The sequence below is a fragment of the Salvelinus fontinalis genome, chromosome 26, assembly GCF_029448725.1.
Source record: "Salvelinus fontinalis isolate EN_2023a chromosome 26, ASM2944872v1, whole genome shotgun sequence".
Taxonomy (NCBI): Eukaryota; Metazoa; Chordata; class Actinopteri; order Salmoniformes; family Salmonidae; genus Salvelinus; species Salvelinus fontinalis.
The window spans coordinates 7,806,818-7,826,415 of NC_074690.1; the positions used below are offsets into that span (position 1 = coordinate 7,806,818).

Below are 19,598 nucleotides of genomic sequence, written 5' to 3' on the forward strand. Positions count from 1 at the left end.
TGTTGCTATCTCTGTATCTGCTGCTCTCTCTGTATCTGTTGCTCTCTCTGTATCTGTTGCTCTCTCTCTATCTGTTGCTATCTCTGTATCTGTTGCTCTCTCTCTATCTGTTGCTATCTCTGTATCTGTTGCTATCTCTGTATCTGTTGCTCTCTCTGTATCTGTTGCTCTCTCTCTATCTGTTGCTATCTCTGTATCTGTTGCTCTCTCTCTATCTGTTGCTATCTCTGTATCTGTTGCTCTCTCTATCTGTTGCTCTCTCTTTATCTGTTGCTATCCATCTATCTGTTGCTCTCTCTGTATCTGTTGCTATCCATCTATCTGTTGCTCTCTCTTTATCTGTTGCTCTCTCTTTATCTGTTGCTCTCTCTTTATCTGTTGCTCTCTCTGTATCTGTTGCTCTCTCTCTATCTGTTGCTCTCTCTTTATCTGTTGCTCTCTCTTTATCTGTTGCTATCTCTGTATCTGTTGCTCTCTCTATCTGTTGCTCTCTCTTTATCTGTTGCTCTCTCTCTATCTGTTGCTATCTCTGTATCTGTTGCTCTCTCTATCTGTTGCTCTCTCTTTATCTGTTGCTCTCTCTCTATCTGTTGCTATCTCTGTATCTGTTGCTCTCTCTATCTGTTGCTCTCTCTTTATCTGTTGCTCTCTCTCTATCTGTTGCTCTCTCTGTATCTGTTGCTCTCTCTGTATCTGTTGCTATCCATCTATCTGTTGCTCTCTCTGTATCTGTTGCTCTCTCTGTATCTGTTGCTCTCTCTTTATATGTTGCTCTCTCTTTATCTGTTGCTCTCTCTTTATCTGTTGCTCTCTCTTTATCTGTTGCTCTCTCTTTATCTGTTGCTCTCTCTTTATCTGTTGCTCTCTCTTTATCTGTTGCTCTCTCTTTATCTGTTGCTCTCTCTTTATCTGTTGCTCTCTCTTTATCTGTTGCTCTCTCTTTATCTGTTGCTCTCTCTTTATCTGTTGCTCTCTCTTTATCTGTTGCTCTCTCTCTATCTGTTGCTCTCTCTCTATCTGTTGCTCTCTCTTTATCTGTTGCTCTCTCTTTATCTGTTGCTCTCTCTTTATCTGTTGCTCTCTCTTTATCTGTTGCTCTCTCTGTATCTGTTGCTCTCTCTGTATCTGTTGCTCGCTCTGTATCTGTTGCTATCCATCTATCTGTTGCTCTCTTTATCTGTTGCTCTCTCTGTATCTGTTGCTCTCTCTGTATCTGTTGCTCTGTATCTGTTGCTCTGTATCTGTTGCTCTCTCTGTATCTGTTGCTCTCTCTGTATCTGTTGCTCTCTCTGTATCTGTTGCTCTCTCTTTATCTGTTGCTCTCTCTGTATCTGTTGCTCTCTCTTTATCTGTTGCTCTCTCTTTATCTGTTGCTCTCTCTATATCTGTTGCTCTCTCTTTATCTGTTGCTCTCTCTGTATCTGTTGCTCTCTCTGTATCTGTTGCTCTCTCTTTATCTGTTGCTCTCTCTTTATCTGTTGCTCTCTCTTTATCTGTTGCTCTCTCTTTATCTGTTGCTCTCTCTCTATCTGTTGCTCTCTCTCTATCTGTTGCTCTCTCTCTATCTGTTGCTCTCTCTCTATCTGTTGCTCTCTCTCTATCTGTTGCTCTCTCTCTATCTGTTGCTCTCTCTTTATCTGTTGCTCTCTCTATCTGTTGCTCTCTCTTTATCTGTTGCTCTCTCTTTATCTGTTGCTCTCTCTTTATCTGTTGCTCTCTCTCTATCTGTTGCTCTCTCTCTATCTGTTGCTCTCTCTCTATCTGTTGCTCTCTCTCTATCTGTTGCTCTCTCTCTATCTGTTGATCTCTCTCTATCTGTTGCTCTCTCTCTATCTGTTGCTCTCTCTCTATCTGTTGCTCTCTCTCTATCTGTTGCTCTCTCTCTATCTGTTGCTCTCTCTCTATCTGTTGCTCTCTCTCTATCTGTTGCTCTCTCTCTATCTGTTGCTCTCTATCTGTTGCTCTCTCTCTATCTGTTGCTCTCTCTTTATCTGTTGCTCTCTATCTGTTGCTCTCTCTCTATCTGTTGCTCTCTCTCTATCTGTTGCTCTCTCTCTATCTGTTGCTCTCTCTCTATCTGTTGCTCTCTCTCTCTATCTGTTGCTCTCTCTTTATCTGTTGCTCTCTCTTTATCTGTTGCTCTCTCTGTTTCTGTTGCTCTCTCTGTTTCTGTTGCTCTCTCTGTTTCTGTTGCTCTCTCTCTATCTGTTGCTCTCTCTGTATCTGTTGCTCTCTGTATCTGTTGCTCTCTATATCTGTTGCTCTCTATATCTGTTGCTCTCTATATCTGTTGCTCTCTCTTTATCTGTTGCTCTCTCTTTAACTGTTGCTATCCACTATTAGAACTGAATTAGCTAGCCACAATGGGCTTCCTGATTGGATTCAGAGTTGCAGCTCTAATAGTAGAATTCCAGTCAATGTGCACACGAGTTCTATTTCCAAAGCCCCTATGCTTATGAGCACATGTAGCAAAACGATAGCTTGATATTCAACTATTAATAGGTGGATTCTTTCCAGGAGCTAACAGAGATATCAATGGAAATTAAATTAACAGGCACAGAATTACTATTTGCATATCGCTGTGATTTAATGGGAGTAAATACCTTTTGAGGAGCTTGATTTGATCAGTCATTGCCTCAGAGCTGCCATGTAGTGTTTGGATAGGATCCAGGCACCTAGATGATTAGGGTGGATTCCATCCTCCTTATAGAGCATTCTCTCCTTCATTAGGTGTAAAAGTTGTCGACAAAATGTACACCAATGGAGCTGCAGTAGTCACTTAGCCAGTTGTGAAGCTCTAGTAGCCTGCTAAAATGTACACCAATGGAGCTGCAGTAGTCACTTAGCCAGTTGTGAAGCTCTAGTAGCCTGCTAAAATGTACACCAATGGAGCTGCAGTAGTCACTTAGCCAGTTGTGAAGCTCTAGTAGCCTGCTAAAATGTACACCAATGGAGCTGCAGTAGTCACTTAGCCAGTTGTGAAGCTCTAGTAGCCTGCTAAAATGTACACCAATGGAGCTGCAGTAGTCACTTAGCCAGTTGTGAAGCTCTAGTAGCCTGCTAAAATGTACACCAATGGAGCTGCAGTAGTCACTTAGCCAGTTGTGAAGCTCTAGTAGCCTGCTAAAATGTACACCAATGGAGCTGCAGTAGTCACTTAGCCAGTTGTGAAGCTCTAGTAGCCTGCTAAAATGTACACCAATGGAGCTGCAGTAGTCACTTAGCCAGTTGTGAAGCTCTAGTAGCCTGCTAAAATGTACACCAATGGAGCTGCAGTAGTCACTTAGCCAGTTGTGAAGCTCTAGTAGCCTGCTAAAATGTACACCAATGGAGCTGCAGTAGTCACTTAGCCAGTTGTGAAGCTCTAGTAGCCTGCTAAAATGTACACCAATGGAGCTGCAGTAGTCACTTAGCCAGTTGTGAAGCTCTAGTAGCCTGCTAAAATGTACACCAATGGAGCTGCAGTAGTCACTTAGCCAGTTGTGAAGCTCTAGTAGCCTGCTAAAATGTACACCAATGGAGCTGCAGTAGTCACTTAGCCAGTTGTGAAGCTCTAGTAGCCTGCTAAAATGTACACCAATGGAGCTGCAGTAGTCACTTAGCCAGTTGTGAAGCTCTAGTAGCCTGCTAAAATGTACACCAATGGAGCTGCAGTAGTCACTTAGCCAGTTGTGAAGCTCTAGTAGCCTGCTAAAATGTACACCAATGGAGCTGCAGTAGTCACTTAGCCAGTTGTGAAGCTCTAGTAGCCTGCTAAAATGTACACCAATGGAGCTGCAGTAGTCACTTAGCCAGTTGTGAAGCTCTAGTAGCCTGCTAAAATGTACACTACATCGACCCAGCGAGGGCACAGAGACAGAAATTGTGGAACGTTTTTTTGTGTGCAGCAGAGACCTAATCAGTTCTGTTTCAGCCATTCCGAGCTACCATTCCTAATGGAGTTAATTCTCACATGGACTGCAACAGCCTCAACCTCTGTGTATTGACGTAGAACGGTGGGGCTAGTAATATCCTGTTCTTGTGCCCTCGAGTAGATCATATTTTCTTCTCCAGTAACCGAGACATTTGGTACCTTAGAGCTGCCTAAAACAACAGCCGGCGAGATGGGAGAGGAAATACGCCCATTCCTACACCTCGTATGAATCAGGATGACCCGTCGAGGACAGGCGAGAGGCGCCATCTCGCACAGCTGCAACCCTTTGGCACCCGGTTGAAGCCTCCCAAAACCAATGAATCCTCATTCACCGTAGAAGCCACCGGAGAGGGAGACAGAACAGGGGACGAAGGCACAGGTACCTCCGGAGCCTCATTGACCGTAGAAATCACCGGAGAGGGAGACATAACGAAGGCGCAGGTACCTCCGGAACATCATTCACCGTAGCAGCCACCGGAGAGGGAGACAGAATGAACGCACAGGTACCTCCGGAGCATCATTCACCGTAGCAGCCACCGGAGAGGGAGACAGAATGAACGCACAGGTACCTCCGGAGCATCATTCACCGTAGAAGCCACCGGAGAGGGAGACAGAACAGGGACGAAGGCACTGGTACCTCCGGATCTGATCACGAAGTGGAAGAAGGGATGAAGTTGCTGGAAGCTCTGTTTCCAGGGCAGTGATGCTGTTTGAAGTCTGTATTCCGGGTCCGGGCTTCACTAAGGAGGCCCCTATTACCACTGCCGCTGCTTTTGACTTCGACGACGAATGAAGTACCTCCATGGCTGGTTGGCAGGGTCGAAAACAGGAACATCCACTAAGTGATCCAGAAGCATCCTACTAACTCCATATTTCAGGGAAGGGGGAGACCCTTTCAGGGAGGGATCCCTGCAGTGCACCAGCCAGTCGGCTGTGGAGAGACGACACAGCACTCCCATCAGTCCAGAGAGGCTACTGGAGTAGAAGAAAAAGGGAAGTAGATTGGCGTGGATTCCCCAATCGCTTGTGTAGATTCGGTACCTCTTTGCTAAGAGTAGCCACTTTGTCTCTGTTGTCCTCTGCAAGTAAACAGTTGGCCCCTTAGAGGGGGGAAGGTCTGACTAGTCCTTTGGCATTAAAGAGTTTCTACAGTAGAGTGAAGTATATATTTTTTTTGTAGAGCATAGTTTCTACAGGAGAGTAGAGTTGGTCCTGTATGGCAGGACCAAATCGGAGAGATAGGAGCAAGCCCATGTAATGATTTGTAGGTTAGCAGTAAAACCTTGAAATCAGCCCAAGCCTTAACAGGAAGCCAAAGGCTAGCACTGGAGTAATATGATCAATTTTTTTTGGTTCTAGTCAAGATTCTAGCAGCCGTGTTAAGCACTAACTGAAGTGTATTTAGTGCTTTATCTGGGTAGCCGGAGCGTAGAGCATTGCAGTAGTCTAATCCAGAAGTGACAAAAGCATTGATTCGCTTTTCTGACATAATTTTTGGACAAAAAGTTCCAGATTATTTGCAATGTTACGTAGATGAAAAAAAGCTGTCCTTGAAACAGTCTTGATATGTTCGTCAAAAGAGAGATCAGGGTCCAGAGTAACGCCGAGGTTCACAGTTTTATTTGAGACGACTGTACAACCATCAAGATTAATTGTCAAATCCAATAGACGATCTCTTTGTTTCTTGGGACCTAGAACAAGCATCTCTGTTCTGTCCGAGTTTAAAAGTAGAACATTTTCCGCCATCCACTTCCTTATGTCCGAAACAAAGGCTTCCAAGGTAGGAAATTCTGGGGCCTCACCATGTTACATTGAAATGTACAGCTGTGTGTCGTCTGCATAGCAGTGAAGGTTGTGTTTCCGAATGACATCACCAAGAGATGAGAGATTCGATATAGGCCAATAGTTTTGTACATTTTCCAGGTCAAGGTTTGGCTTTTTCAAGAGATGCTTTATTACTGCCACTTTTAGTGAGTGTGCTACACATCCGGATAGGGAATCATTTATTGTTCAACATAGGAGGGCCAAGCACAGGAAGTAGCTCTTTCAGTAGTTTAGTTGGAATAGGGTCCAGTATGCAGTTTGAATGTTGAGAGGCCGTGACTATTGATCCTCTGGGAAGAATTAAACTTGGTTAAGCTTTCATAGTGTCCATTGAGTTATTTACTCTGAGAATTAGAACCTAACAGTGTCGTAGAGATACAGGATTAAAAAATGTGTGTGTCTCCATTGATCCAAGGTCCTGTCAGTTCTGTGCAGACTCAGGACCACTGAGTTTTGGAGAAATACGCAGATTCAAAGAGGGGTCCGTAATTTGCTTTCAAATGATCATGAATTTATCACTGCTGAAGTGAAAGCCATCCTCTGTTTGGGGATGCTGCTTTTTAGTTAGCTTTGAGACAGTATCAAAAATACATTTTGGAATGTTGTTGCTCTCCTCAATTAGGTTGGAAAAATAGGATGATCGAGCAGCAGTGAGGGCTCTTCGCTACTGCTACCTCGATATTGAATGCCAGTAAATTAATCAGGCTTGAGTCATGTTTCAGTCAGGTCAATCACATCAAGATTATGATCAGTGATTAGTTCATTGATTATGACTGCTTTGGACGTGAAGGATCTAACATTAAGTAGCCCTATTTTGAGATGTGAGGTATCACGATCTCTTTCAATAATGGCAGGAATGGAGGAGGTCTTTATTCCAGTGAGATTGCTAAGGCGAACACCGCCATGTTTAGTTTTGCCCATCCTACATCTAGGCACAGACACATTCTCAATGGGGATAGTTGAGCTGACTACACTGACTTTTGCTAGCTAACAGCCTGCTGTCCGGCTTGCATCTGATCTCATTGTGGAGCTAGAGGAGTTAGAGCCTTGTCTATGTTGATAGATAAGATGAGAGCACCCCTCCAGCTAGGATGAAGTCCGTCACTCCTCACCAGGCCAGGCTTGGTCCTGTTTGTGGGTGAGTCCCAGAAAGAGGGCCAATTATCTACAAATTCTATCTTTTGGGAGGGGCAGAAAACAGTTTTCAACCAGCGACTTAGTTGTGTGCTGTAGAGCTCATCACTCCCCCTAACTAGGAGGGGGCCAGAGACAATTACTCGATTCCAACACATTTTTCTAGCTGATTTACACTCTGAAGCTATGTTGCGCTTGGTGACCTCTGACTGTTTCATCCTAACATCGTTGGTGCTGACGTGGATAACAATATCTCTATACTCTCTACACTCACCATTTTTATCCTTAGCCAGCAGCATCTTCAGATTAGCCTTAACGTCGGTAGCCCTGCCCCCCTGGTAAACAGTGTAGGATCTTCAGATTAGCCTTAACGCCGGTATCCCTGCCCCCTGGTAAACAGTGTAGGATCTTCAGATTAGCCTTAATTAGCCCTGCCCCCTGGTAAACAGTGTAGGATCTTCAGATTAGCCTTAATTAGCCCTGCCCCCTGGTAAACAGTGTAGGATCTTCAGATTAGCCTTAACGACGGTAGCCCTGCCCCCTGGTAAACAGTGTATGATCTTCAGATTAGCCTTAACGTCGGTAGCCCTGCCCCCTGGTAAACAGTGTAGGATCTTCAGATTAGCCTTAACGTCGGTAGCCCTGCCCCCTGGTAAACAGTGTAGGATCTTCAGATTAGCCTTAACGTCGGTAGCCCTGCCCCCTGGTAAACAGTGTATGATCTTCAGATTAGCCTTAATTAGCCCTGCCCACTGGTAAACAGTGTAGGATCTTCAGATTAGCCTTAACGTCGGTAGCCCTGCCCACTGGTAAACAGTGTAGGATCTTCAGATTAGCCTTAACGTCGGTAGCCCTGCCCACTGGTAAACAGTGTAGGATCTTCAGATTAGCCTTAATGTCGGTACCCCTGCCCCCTGGTAAACAGTGTAGGATCGCTGGATGATTATTTAAAGTCTAATACTGCGGGTAATGGAGTCGCCAATTACTAGGGTTTTCCATTTGTCAGAGCTAATGGTGGAAGGCTTCAGCGGCTCCCTGTAATGGATGGAGGAGAGACCTGCTCAGCCTCTGACTCGTTGCTTAATGGAGAGAACCGGTTAAAAGTTTCTGTCGGCAAATGAGCAACACCGGTTGAGCAGCGTTTCTTTCCAGAGTCCGGCTGCGGAGATTTATACTACTGTTTTTATTCAACCTTTATTTCAAATCAAATGAATCAAATCAAACTTTATATTCCACATGCGCCGAATACGTGTACGTAATATAAGTGTTAGATTTTACCGTGAAATGCTTACTTACAAGCCCTTAAGCAACAGGGCAGTTCAAGAAGAAGAAAAGATTTACCAAGTAGACTAAAATAAAAAGTATTAATAAAAAGTAACACAATAAGAATAACAAGGCTATATACAGGGTGTTACGGTACAGAGTCAATGTGCAGGAGTACCGGCTAGTTGAGGTAATCTGTACATGTAGGTGGGGGCAAAGTGACTATGCATAGCTAACAAACAGTAAGTAGTAGCAGTGTACAAGGGGGGGGGGGTGTCAATGTAAATTGTCTGGTGGCGATATTTATGAATTGTTCAGCAGTCTAATGGGGGTAGAAGCTGTTGAGGAGCCTTTTGGTTCTAGACTTGGTGCTCCGGTACCGCTTGCCGTGCGGTAGCAGAGTTAACTTGAGTGACCGGAGTCTCTGACAATTTTATGGGCTTTCCTCTGACACCGCTTATTATATAGGTCCTGGATGGCAGGAAGCTTGACCCCAGTGACGTACTGGGCCATTCGCACTACCCTCTGTAGCGCCTTACGGTCAGATGCCGAGCAGTTGCCATACCAGGCGGTGATGCAACTGGTCAGGATGCTCTCAATGGTGCAGCTGTAGAACCTTTTGAGGATCTGGGGGCCCATGCCAAATCTTTTCAGTCTCCTGAGGAGGAAAAGGTTTTGTCGTGCCCTCTTCACGACTGTCTTGGTATGTTTGAACCATGATAGTTTGTTGGTGATGTGGACACCAAGGAACTTGAAACTCTCGACCCGCTCCACTACAGCCCCGTCGATGGTAATGGGGGCGTGTTCAGCACGCCTTTTCCTGTAGTCCACGATCAACTCCTTTGTCTCACATTGAGGGAGAGGTTGTTGTCCTGGTACCACACTGCCAGTTCTCTGTCCTCCTCACTATAGGCCATCTCATCGTTGTCAGTGATCAGGCCTACCACAGTTGTGTCATCAGCAAACTTAATGATGGTGTATAAAAATCAATCTTTCATGAAATCACACATGAAAGACACCAAATTAAAGCTACACATGTTGTGAATCCAACCAACATGTCCGATTTCAAAAAGGATTTACGGGGAAATCACACCAAACAATTATGTTAGCTCAGTACATAGCCACAGAAAAACACAGCCATTTTCCCAGCAAAAGATAGTAGTCACAAAAAGCAGAAATACAGATAAAATTAATCACTGACCTTTGATGATCTTCATCAGATGACACTCATAGGACATCATGTTACACAATACATTTATGTTTTGTTTGATAATGTGCATATTTATATCCACAAATCTCGGTTTACATTGGCGCCAGGTTTAGAAATGCCTCCAAAATTTCCTGAGAAATTGCAGAGAGCCACGTCAAATAACAGAAATACTCATCATAAACTATGATGAAAGATAGATGTTTTACACATAATTAAAGATACACTTGTTCCTAATGCAACCGCTTTGTCAGATTTTTTAAAAACTTTACGTAAAAAGCACACCATGCAATAATCTGAGACGGCGCTCAGATTTAACAACATTTCTCCGCCATGTTGGAGTCAACAGAAATACGAAATGACATCATAAATATTCCCTTACCTTTGATTATGTTCATCAGAATGCACTGCCAGGATTCCTAGTGCCACAATAAATCGTTGTTTTGTTCGATAATGTCCATTACTTATGTCCAATTAGCTACTTTAGCTAGCATGTGTAGTACACGTGTCCAAACGCTCGCGCAGATGCAAGCAAACGTCGGACGAAAACTTCAAAAAGTTATATTCCAGGTCGAATAAACTGGTCAAACTTAGTGGAGAATCAATCTTCAGGATGTTGTTATCATATATATCCAATAACGTTCCAACCGGAGCATTTCTTCTTGTCTGTATAAGTAATGGAACGCAAGAGGATATCATGAGGAAAGCGCCAGGAACTGCCAATCTGCCAGACCAATGACTGAAACACCTCCCATCCGGCCCCACATCACACTAGAGGCTTCATTCAGCGTTCTACAGACTGTTGACATCTAGTGGAAGGCGTAGGAAGTGCAAACAGATCCATATATTACAGGGAATTGAATAGGCAATGACTTGAATAGGCAATGACTTTAACATCGACCAGTCTCAGAATTCTCACTTCCTGTTTGGATTTTTTCTCAGGTTTTTCCCTGCCATATGAGTTCTGTTATATTCACAGACATCATTCAAACAGTTTTAGAAACGTCAGAGTGTTTTCTATCCAATAGTAATAATAATATGCATATATTAGCATCTGGAACAGAGTAGGTGGCAGTTCACTATGGGCACGCAATTCATCCAAAAGTGAAAATGCTGCCCCCTATATCAAAGAAGTTAAGAACAATTTCTTATTTACAATGACGTCCTACCCCGGCCGAACCCAGACAACGCTGGGCCAATTGTGCGCCGCCCTATGGGACTCCCAATCATGGCCGGATGCAGCTTAACCCTAACGCCTCTTGCACTGAGATGTCTTAGACCAGTCAAGCTACTATCTGTACTTACTGGTGGCACAGACCCTGTTTCATCCTACACCTACATTACCATAACGACTGCATCTTATGTCTATCCTTTTAACCTTTCACGAGCCTCTACCCCGGGTCCGGGAGCACCCCCCCCCACACTGATTAGCATCACTAGCATAGCGTCACAATTAAATAGTAGCATCTAAATATCATTAAATCACAAGTCCAAGACACCTAATGAAAGATACAGATCCTGTGAATAAAGCCGCCATTTCAGATTTTTAAAATGTTTTACAGGGAAGACACAATATGTAAATCTATTAGCTAAACACGTTAGCAAAAATCACAATTTTTCTTTGTCCACCATTTTCTCTCAACACCAGTAGCTATCACCAATTCGGCTAAACTAAGATATTGATAGCCACTAACCAAGAAAAAACCTCATCAGATGACAGTCTGATAACATATTTATGGTATAGGATAGGTTTTGTTAGAAAAATGTGCATATTTCAGGTATAAATCATAGTTTGCCATTGCAGCCACCATCACAAATCTCACCAAAGCTCCTAGAATTACTACAGAGAGCAACTTGTATTACCAATTTACTCATCATAAAACATTTCTTAAAAATACACAGCACATAGCAATGGAAAGACACAGATCTTGTGAATTCAGACAACATTTCAGATTTTCTAAGTGTTTTACGGCGAAAACACAATAAATCGTTATATTAGCATACCACATATGCAAACGTTACCCGAGCACTGATTCAAGCCAAAGAGAGCGATATCGTTATCATTGCCAAAATATATTAATTTTTTCACTAACCTTCTCAGAATTCTTCAGATGACACTCCTGTAACATCATATTACAACATACATATAGAGTTTGTTCGAAAATGTGCATATTTAGCCACCAAAATCATGGTTAGACAATGACAAAAGTAGCTCAGCTGGTCAGAAAATGTCGTGCACCATATTAGACAGTGATCTAGTCTTATACATAAATACTCATAAACTTGACTAAAAAATACAGGGTGGACAGCTATTGATAGACAATTTAATTCTTAATACAATCGTGGAATTACAATTTTTAAATTATCCTTACTTTTCAATACAGGTTGCGCCAAGCGAAGCTATAGCAAACAAAATGGCGTCATAAGCGTTTAACATTTTTCGACAGAAACACGATTTATCATCATAAATTGTTCTTACTATGAGCTGTTCTCCCATCAGAATCTTGGACAATGAATCCTTTCTTGGGTCTAATCTTCTTTTGGTCGAAAGATGTCCACTTGTCCGTCGAAATGCCCACTAACGTACGACCGGGACCCCGAAACGTGCCCGGAGCTTCAAAGTCTATTACAAAGCAATGCCTCAAAATCGCACTAAACGGATATAAATTGCTATAAAACGGTTTAAATTAACTACCTTATGATGTTTCTAACACCTATAACGAGTAAAAAGATGACCGACGCTATATTACTGGCTAAACCAAGGCTTGGAAAAAGGCCAGTCAGATATCCTTCTTGCGTTGAGCGCAGAGTCCAAAGGAACGCTACTTCCGGTATTTGGTCATTTATAGAGCCCATGATTGCGCAATCGACTCCATTCAAATTGTCACCACTTACTGACATCTAGAGGAAGGCGTGGGCAGTGTTTGTATCTCGTAGGATTAACAGAGACTTTTAAAACTGATCTGGAACCAGAGGCCAAGATGTCTAAATCTCACACACTGGGAGGAAAAGTGCTGTAGAATGAGTTCTGTTTCACTCAGAGACATAATTCAAACGGCTATAGAAACTAGAGAGTGTTTTCTATCCAATAATAACAATAATATGCATATTGTACGAGCAAGAATTGAGTACTAGGCAGTTTAATCTGTAGAGAAAATTATGCTAATGAGAAACAGCACCCCCTATAGTTGCAAGAAGTTAAGGTTAGCATCAGTTTGTAATATTCTCAACAAAGATTCTATTATCAAAGAGAATTAATGTCATAGACGTAAGTAGAAACTTTTGAAGACATGTGTTTGTCTTTGTGTGTTTGTGCGTGCCTGTGTTTATGTGCGTGTGTGTGTATGCACTTACAGGTTTGTCTTGCCTTCTCTCCCAGGTATCGGACGCGGTTCCGGCCGGCCTATAAGATCGCCTATAAAACGGTGACAGACCTGGAGTGGAGGTGTTGCCCTAGTTACCAGGGACCAGACTGCTCTGAGCTGAAGGCTGCTCCTAACAGACAGACAGTACCAGCAGGGTCACAGCCTCACCAGAACCAGTACCCTAACAGACAGACAGTACCAGCAGGGTCACAGCCACCCCAAACCCAGTACCCAAACAGACAGACAGTGCCAGCAGGGTCACAGCCTCACCAGAACCAGTACCCTAGAGGACAGACGGTGCCAGCAGGGTCACAGCCACACCAGACCCAAAACTCTGGGGAGGCACCACACTACCCCCAGACCAGATCCATCCCTGGACAGACCAGACACCCACAGAGTAAGATACTTGACAACATGACATGTTGCTGCTTTCTCAATCCTCTTCTTAGAGATGGATTCATATATGAAGTGTGTTAATGTGTTGTATTGACTTAACTGTGTCCTCTGTCTCAGGGCCAGAGAGGAGGGAGACGGGGGTGTACGAGGGGAGGCATGGAGGAGCAGACAGAGACAGGGTGCGTCTCCTGGAGGGGGAGGTGCAGCGCCTCTCCCAAACAGTGGGGGCGCTGCAGGATGCGATGACTGGGCTGAGCTCCACTCTGAGATCTGACCTGCAGGAGGACACCTCCAAGATGCTGGTCACCCTGCTCAACAACCTCCGCGCTGTGACCCCCGACAGTGTCCACGCCCCCGATATAGAGCAGGCCGCAGTACCATCAGACAACCACCAGGGGTCAGTGATCGACGGGCACCAGGCCACCAGGGGGCCAGTCCAGGGGGACAGGGGGCTGGAAAAGGTCCTGGCCAGGTTGGATGATGTCAACACCTCTCTGAAGAGTAAAGAGGAGGCTCTGGAGGAGCTGAGAGGTACCGTGACCTCACACAGCGGTCATATCCGCCTGCTGCTTGATGCCTCTCAGACACAGCAAGACCCTGTTGGGGGTGGAGCCCCTGCTGACCTGGAGGAGCTACTAGAGAAATACATGGACAGGCAGCTGGGCTTCCTGAGGAAGAACATGGAGGACAGCATGGAGAGAACGATAGAGGAGAGGATAGGGAAGGAGGTGGAGAAGCTGCAGAAATCCTGTGATGGAAGGATCCAGTTGATGGAGAGGAGGTGTGAGGAGGAGCGGGAGAGAGGACTGCTCAGTCTGACTGAGATGGTGGACAAGAAGGAGCAGCTAAAGGAAGAGATCAGGGAGTTGAGACTGGACATCACTGCTTCCGACCAGCCCGGCCGGACACTCAGACAGACTGACCCCAAACCTAATGTTAGACAGACTGATCCCAAACCCAGCCTTAGACAAACTGCCCCTGCCAGACAGACCGACCTGGCTAGACAGGATAACCAGCCTCCAGGTATCCTACCAGCTGTCCAGCGTGGTAACCTCTCTGACCTGTGGAGGGAGCTGGAGCGTGTGGCGGAAGCCCATCGCGTCCTGAATGCCCGCATGGACAATGAGCTGCAGTACCTGTCCTCTCCACGGGGGGAGCTAGAGGGAAAGGGGTTAGAGGTGGAGGGGTTAGGACTAGAGGGAGAGGTGGGGTCTCGGCTGGAGGAGTTAGAGGCGCGTCTGAATGTGACAGAGCAGAACGCGGAGGTCCACTGTTTCTACGTGGAGGAGAAGCTGACCCGGGCAGTAGCTGAGCAGGGGACGGAGCTACGACAGCTGCTGGAGGAACGAGTAAACGTACTGGAAGACCAGTTTACCACCATGCTGGTCGAGATGAACAACGAGTCATATCCTGTTGGAGGAGGAGGGAGCGTGGACCTTCAGGTACTGTAGGTAGACAACTAGGGTAGAGGAAGACCAGTTTTCGGAACGTTGTTGGTTTTAATCTCAGACCTGGTGATAGAAAGTGGGAGATTAACTAGCAACCAGAGGGTTGCTGGTTTTAATCCCAGACCTGGTGATAGAAAGTGGGAGATGATCTGGCAACCGGAGGGCTGCTGGTTTTAATCCCAGACCTGGTGATAGAAAGTGGGAAATGATCTGGCAACCGGAGGGCTGCTGGTTTTAATCCCAGACCTGGTGATAGAAAGTGGGAGATGATCTGGCAACCGGAGGGCTGCTGGTTTTAATCCCAGATCTGGTGATAGAAAGTGGGAGATGGTCTGGCAACCAGAGGGTTGCTGGTTTTAATCCCAGACCTGGTGATAGAAAGTGGGAGATGATCTGGCAACCGGAGGGCTGCTGGTTTTAATCCCAGACCTGGTGATAGAAAGTGGGAGATGGTCTGGCAACCAGAGGGTTGCTGGTTTTAATCCCAGACCTGGTGATAGAAAGTGGGAGATGATCTGGCAACCGGAGGGCTGCTGGTCTCAGATCCCAGGTACCATCTCCAGCCATTGTACACTTGAGGAGCGCTGCACTGCACATGGCAGTGTGTTTGTATAATGTGTCCATGGTAACAGATTCTGTTTTGTTCTCTTCTGCAGGCTGAGTTGAACAACAACAAGTTTCTTCTGCAGGGTCTGGATGACAAGGTGACCGCTGTGGCTGAGCTCTGTGCTACCGGCTGTGGTGGAGGACCTAACACCGGAGGGTTTCCCAACACCAACCCTGGAGCTTCCTCCCACCCTGTTCTTCTGGACAGTGTGGTGAAGGACCTGAAGCTCTGTTGTAACGATCTGGATATTCTCCAAACAGATGTGACGGCCAACTCTGACAAACTGAGAGAGCTGGAGGAGATTATAGACAGGCAAATGGCAGGGCAGAAGCGGAGCTTTAAGACGGTGGAGGACCTCCAGAGGGGGATGGTAATCCTGCAGGACAATGTGGGGGGTCTGGGGGGGGCAGTGACAGGGCTGGGGGACTCTCTGAGCAGGTACACCCAGGACCTCACCAGGATTAACACCACCTACAACACCTGCTGCCAGGTTGGGTCAGGGGTCAAAGCAGGGGCCCGGCCAGGGGAAGGGTTTGGTGCCACTACCATCGGTCCAGGCAGGATCCAGAGTGCATCTGAGGGTGTAATGGTCCCCAGAGGAGAGGTGGAGGGAAGCAGCCAGGTGGAGGAGTTGAGAACCAAACTGGACAACCTCACTAACCAGGTAGTTATCTAGTAGTCTGTTATCTTAGGAACCAGTTATCTAGTAGTCCATTATCTCACTAACCAGGTAGTTATCAGGAAGTCCGTTATCTCACTAACCAGTTAGTTATCTAGTAGTCTGTTATCTCACTAACCAGTTAGTTATCTAGTAGTCTGTTATCTCACTAACCAGGTCGCTATCTAGTAGTCTGTTATCTTAGGAACCAGTTAGTTATCTAGTAGTCCGTTATCTCGCTAACCAGTTAGTTATCTAGTAGTCTGTTGTGTCACTAGACAGTTAGTTATCTAGTAGTCTGTTATGTCACTAGACAGTTAGTTATCTAGTAGTCTGTTATGTCACTAGACAGTTAGTTATCTAGTAGTCCGTTATCTCACTAGACAGTTAGTTATCTAGTAGTCTGTTATGTCACTAGACAGTTAGTTATCTAGTAGTCTGTTATCTCACTAGACAGTTAGTTATCTAGTAGTCTGTTATCTCACTAGACAGTTAGTTATCTAGTAGTCTGTTATGTCACTAGACAGTTAGTTATCTAGTAGTCTGTTGTGTCACTAGACAGTTAGTTATCTAGTAGTCTGTTATGTCACTAGACAGTTAGTTATCTAGTAGTCTGTTATGTCACTAGACAGTTAGTTATCTAGTAGTCTGTTATCTCACTAGACAGTTAGTTATCTAGTAGTCAGTTATTAGTTAGTGGTTTACACTGTTATCTGTGTTGATATCTTGTTGTAATTTCATTGACATCCACAAATATTAAGATTGCTCTTCTTCTTTTTAGGTGCAGACAGAGCTTCAGCGTTGCTCTGGTGTGTCTGGGGTGGAGGGGCGTGTCCAGCGCCTGGAGAAAGTGTGTGTTCAGCTGGACGGGGTGTCGGCCAGGGTGCGGGGGGTGAAGGAGGGGTTGGAGAAGCACGTCGCTGGGCTGTGGCACCACGTCAGCCGGGTCAACACCATGCTGGAAAGACAGGCTGCTGACATCACCACCCTAGAGACCTCCCTAAAGACACTACAGACCAGGAGCACTGACACCAACGCCAGAGAGACAGGTCAGTAGTATACTGGAGACGATGGATGGATGAATGGAGGGATTTGTTACTGTGTAGTTTAATTTATTTGTACCAACGAAAACAAGTGATCAACAACACTACAGATAAAACGTATAAACGGTGTGCAGGTGTGGTTGGAAGCTCAGGGGCTTGTATAAAAACCACACCACAGTAAACTATATACAATACATACAGTTGAAGTCGGAAGTTTACATACCTTAGCCAAATACATTTAAACTCAGTTTCACAATACCTGACATTTAATCCAAGTAAAAATTCCCTGTCTTAGATCAGTTAGGATCACCACTTTATTTTAAGAATGTGAAATGTCAGAATAATAGTAGAGAGAATGATTTATTTCAGCTTTTATTTCTTCATCACATTCCCAGTGGGTCAGAAATTTACACACACTCAATTAGTATTTGGTAGCCTTTAAACTTGGGTCAAACGTTTTGGGTAGCCTTACACAAGCTTCCCACAATAAGTTGGGTGAATTTTGGCCCATTCCTCCTGACAGAGCTGGTGTAACTGAGTCAGGTTTGTAGGCCTCCTTGCTCGCACACGCTTTTTCAGTTCTGCCCACAAATTTTCTGTGGGATTGAGGTCAGGGCTTTGTGATGGCCACTCCAATACCTTGACTTTGTTGTCCTTAAGCCATTTTGCCACAACTTTGGAAGTATGCTTGGGGTCATTGTCCATTTGGAAGACCCATTTGCTACCAAGCTTTAACTTCCTGACTGATGTCTTGAGATGTTGCTTCAATACATCCACATGATTTTCCTCCTCATGATGCCATCTATTTTGTGAAGTGCACCAGTCCCTCCTGCAGCAAAGCACTCCCACAACATGATGCTGCCACCCCCATGCTTCACGGTTGGGATGGTGTTCTTTGTCTTGCAAGCCTCCCCCTTTTTCCTCCAAACATAACGATGGTCGTTCTGGCCAAACAGTTCTATTTTTGTTTCATCAGACCAGAAGACATTTCTCCAAAAAGTACGATCTTTGTCCCCATGTGCAGTTGCAAACCATAGTCTGGCTTTTTTATGACGGTTTTGGAGCAGTGGTTTCTTCCTTGCTGAGCGGCCTTTCAGGTTATGTCGATATAGGACTCGTTATACTGTGGATATAGATACTTTTGTACCCGTTTCCTCCAGAATCTTCACAAGGTTCTTTGCTGTTATTCTGGGATTGATTTGCACTTTTGGCACCAAAGTACATTCATCTCTAGGAGACAGAACGTGTCTCCTTCCTGAGCGGTATGACGGCTGCGTGGTCCCATGGTGTCTATACTTGCGTACTATTGTTTGTACAGATGAACGTGGTACCTTCAGGCGTTTGGAAATTGCTCCCAAGGATGAACCAGACTTGTGGAGGTCTACAATTTTTTTTCTGAGGTCTTGGCTGATTTCTTTAGATTTTTTCTATGATGTCAAGCAACGAGGCACTGAGTTTGAAGGTAGGCCTTGAAATACATCCACAGGTACACCTCCAATTGACTCAAATGATGTCAATTAGCCTATCAGAAGCTTCTAAAGCCATGACATAATTTTCTGTAATTGTTCAAGCTGTTTAAAGGCACAGTCAACTTAGTGTATGTAAACTTCTGACCCACTGGAATTGTGATACAGGGATTTATAAATGAAATAATATGTCTGTAAACAATTGTTGGAAAAATTACTTGCCAAAACTATAGTTTGTTAACAAGACATTTGTGGAGTGGTTGAAAAACGAGTTTTAATCACTCCAACCTAAGTGTATGTAAACTTCACACTTCAACTGTAAGTACAAAAATATAAAGCTTTGTTAAAACAGATAACAAAACCTACTAATTATAAATGTACAAATTAACTGATCAGTAATCACATAGCATTGTTTTATTTTTTGTATTTTAAATGTGAGTGTGTCAGAGTTAGGCTATATGGAGGAGATTACTGAGTAGTTTGGTTCATCAGGCTGATCCCCAGTCTTCATGGAGGAGATTACTGAGTAGTCTGGTTCATCAGGCTGACCTCCAGTCTTCATGGAGGAGATTACTTAGTAGTTTGGTTCATAAGGCTGAACCCCAGTCTTCATGGAGGAGATTACTGAGTAGTTTGGTTCATCAGGCTGACCCCCAGTCTTCATGGAGGAGATTACTGAGTAGTTTGGTTCATCAGGCTGACCTCCAGTCTTCATGGAGGAGATTACTGAGTAGTTTGGTTCATAAGGCTGAACCCCAGTCTTCATGGAGGAGATTACTGAGTAGTTTGGTTCATCAGGCTGACCCCCAGTCTTCATGGAGGAGATTACTGAGTAGTTTGGTTCATCAGGCTGACCCCCAGTCTTCATGGAGGAGATTACTGAGTAGTTTGGTTCATCAGGCTGACCCCCAGTCTTCATGGAGGAGATTACTGAGTAGTTTGGTTCATCAGGCTGACCCCCAGTCTTCATGGAGATTACTGAGTAGTTTGGTTCATCAGGCTGACCCCCAGTCTTCATAGAGGAGATTACTGAGTAGTTTGGTTCATCAGGCTGAACCCCAGTCTTCATGGAGGAGATTACTGAGTAGTTTGGTTCATCAGGCTGATCCCCAGTCTTCATGGAGGAGATTACTGAGTAGTTTGGTTCATCAGGCTGACCCCCAGTCTTCATGGAGGAGATTACTGAGTAGTTTGGTTCATCAGGCTGACCCCCAGTCTTCATGGAGGAGATTACTGAGTAGTTTGGTTCATCAGGCTGACCCCCAGTCTTCATG

General features: G+C 44.8%; 1 protein-coding gene across 1 annotated transcript in view; it reads left to right on the forward strand.

The window, feature by feature from the left end:
- Nucleotides 1–19,598, forward strand: part of emilin2a (elastin microfibril interfacer 2a) — a 101,405-nt gene that overhangs the window by 10,222 nt on the left and 71,585 nt on the right. Inside the window, exons 3-6 of the mRNA XM_055882461.1 lie at nucleotides 12,721–13,103; nucleotides 13,220–14,544; nucleotides 15,207–15,821; nucleotides 16,597–16,864. Of these exons, the coding sequence (XP_055738436.1) occupies nucleotides 12,721–13,103; nucleotides 13,220–14,544; nucleotides 15,207–15,821; nucleotides 16,597–16,864 (2,591 nt within the window). The remainder of the gene's footprint in view (nucleotides 1–12,720; nucleotides 13,104–13,219; nucleotides 14,545–15,206; nucleotides 15,822–16,596; nucleotides 16,865–19,598) is intronic.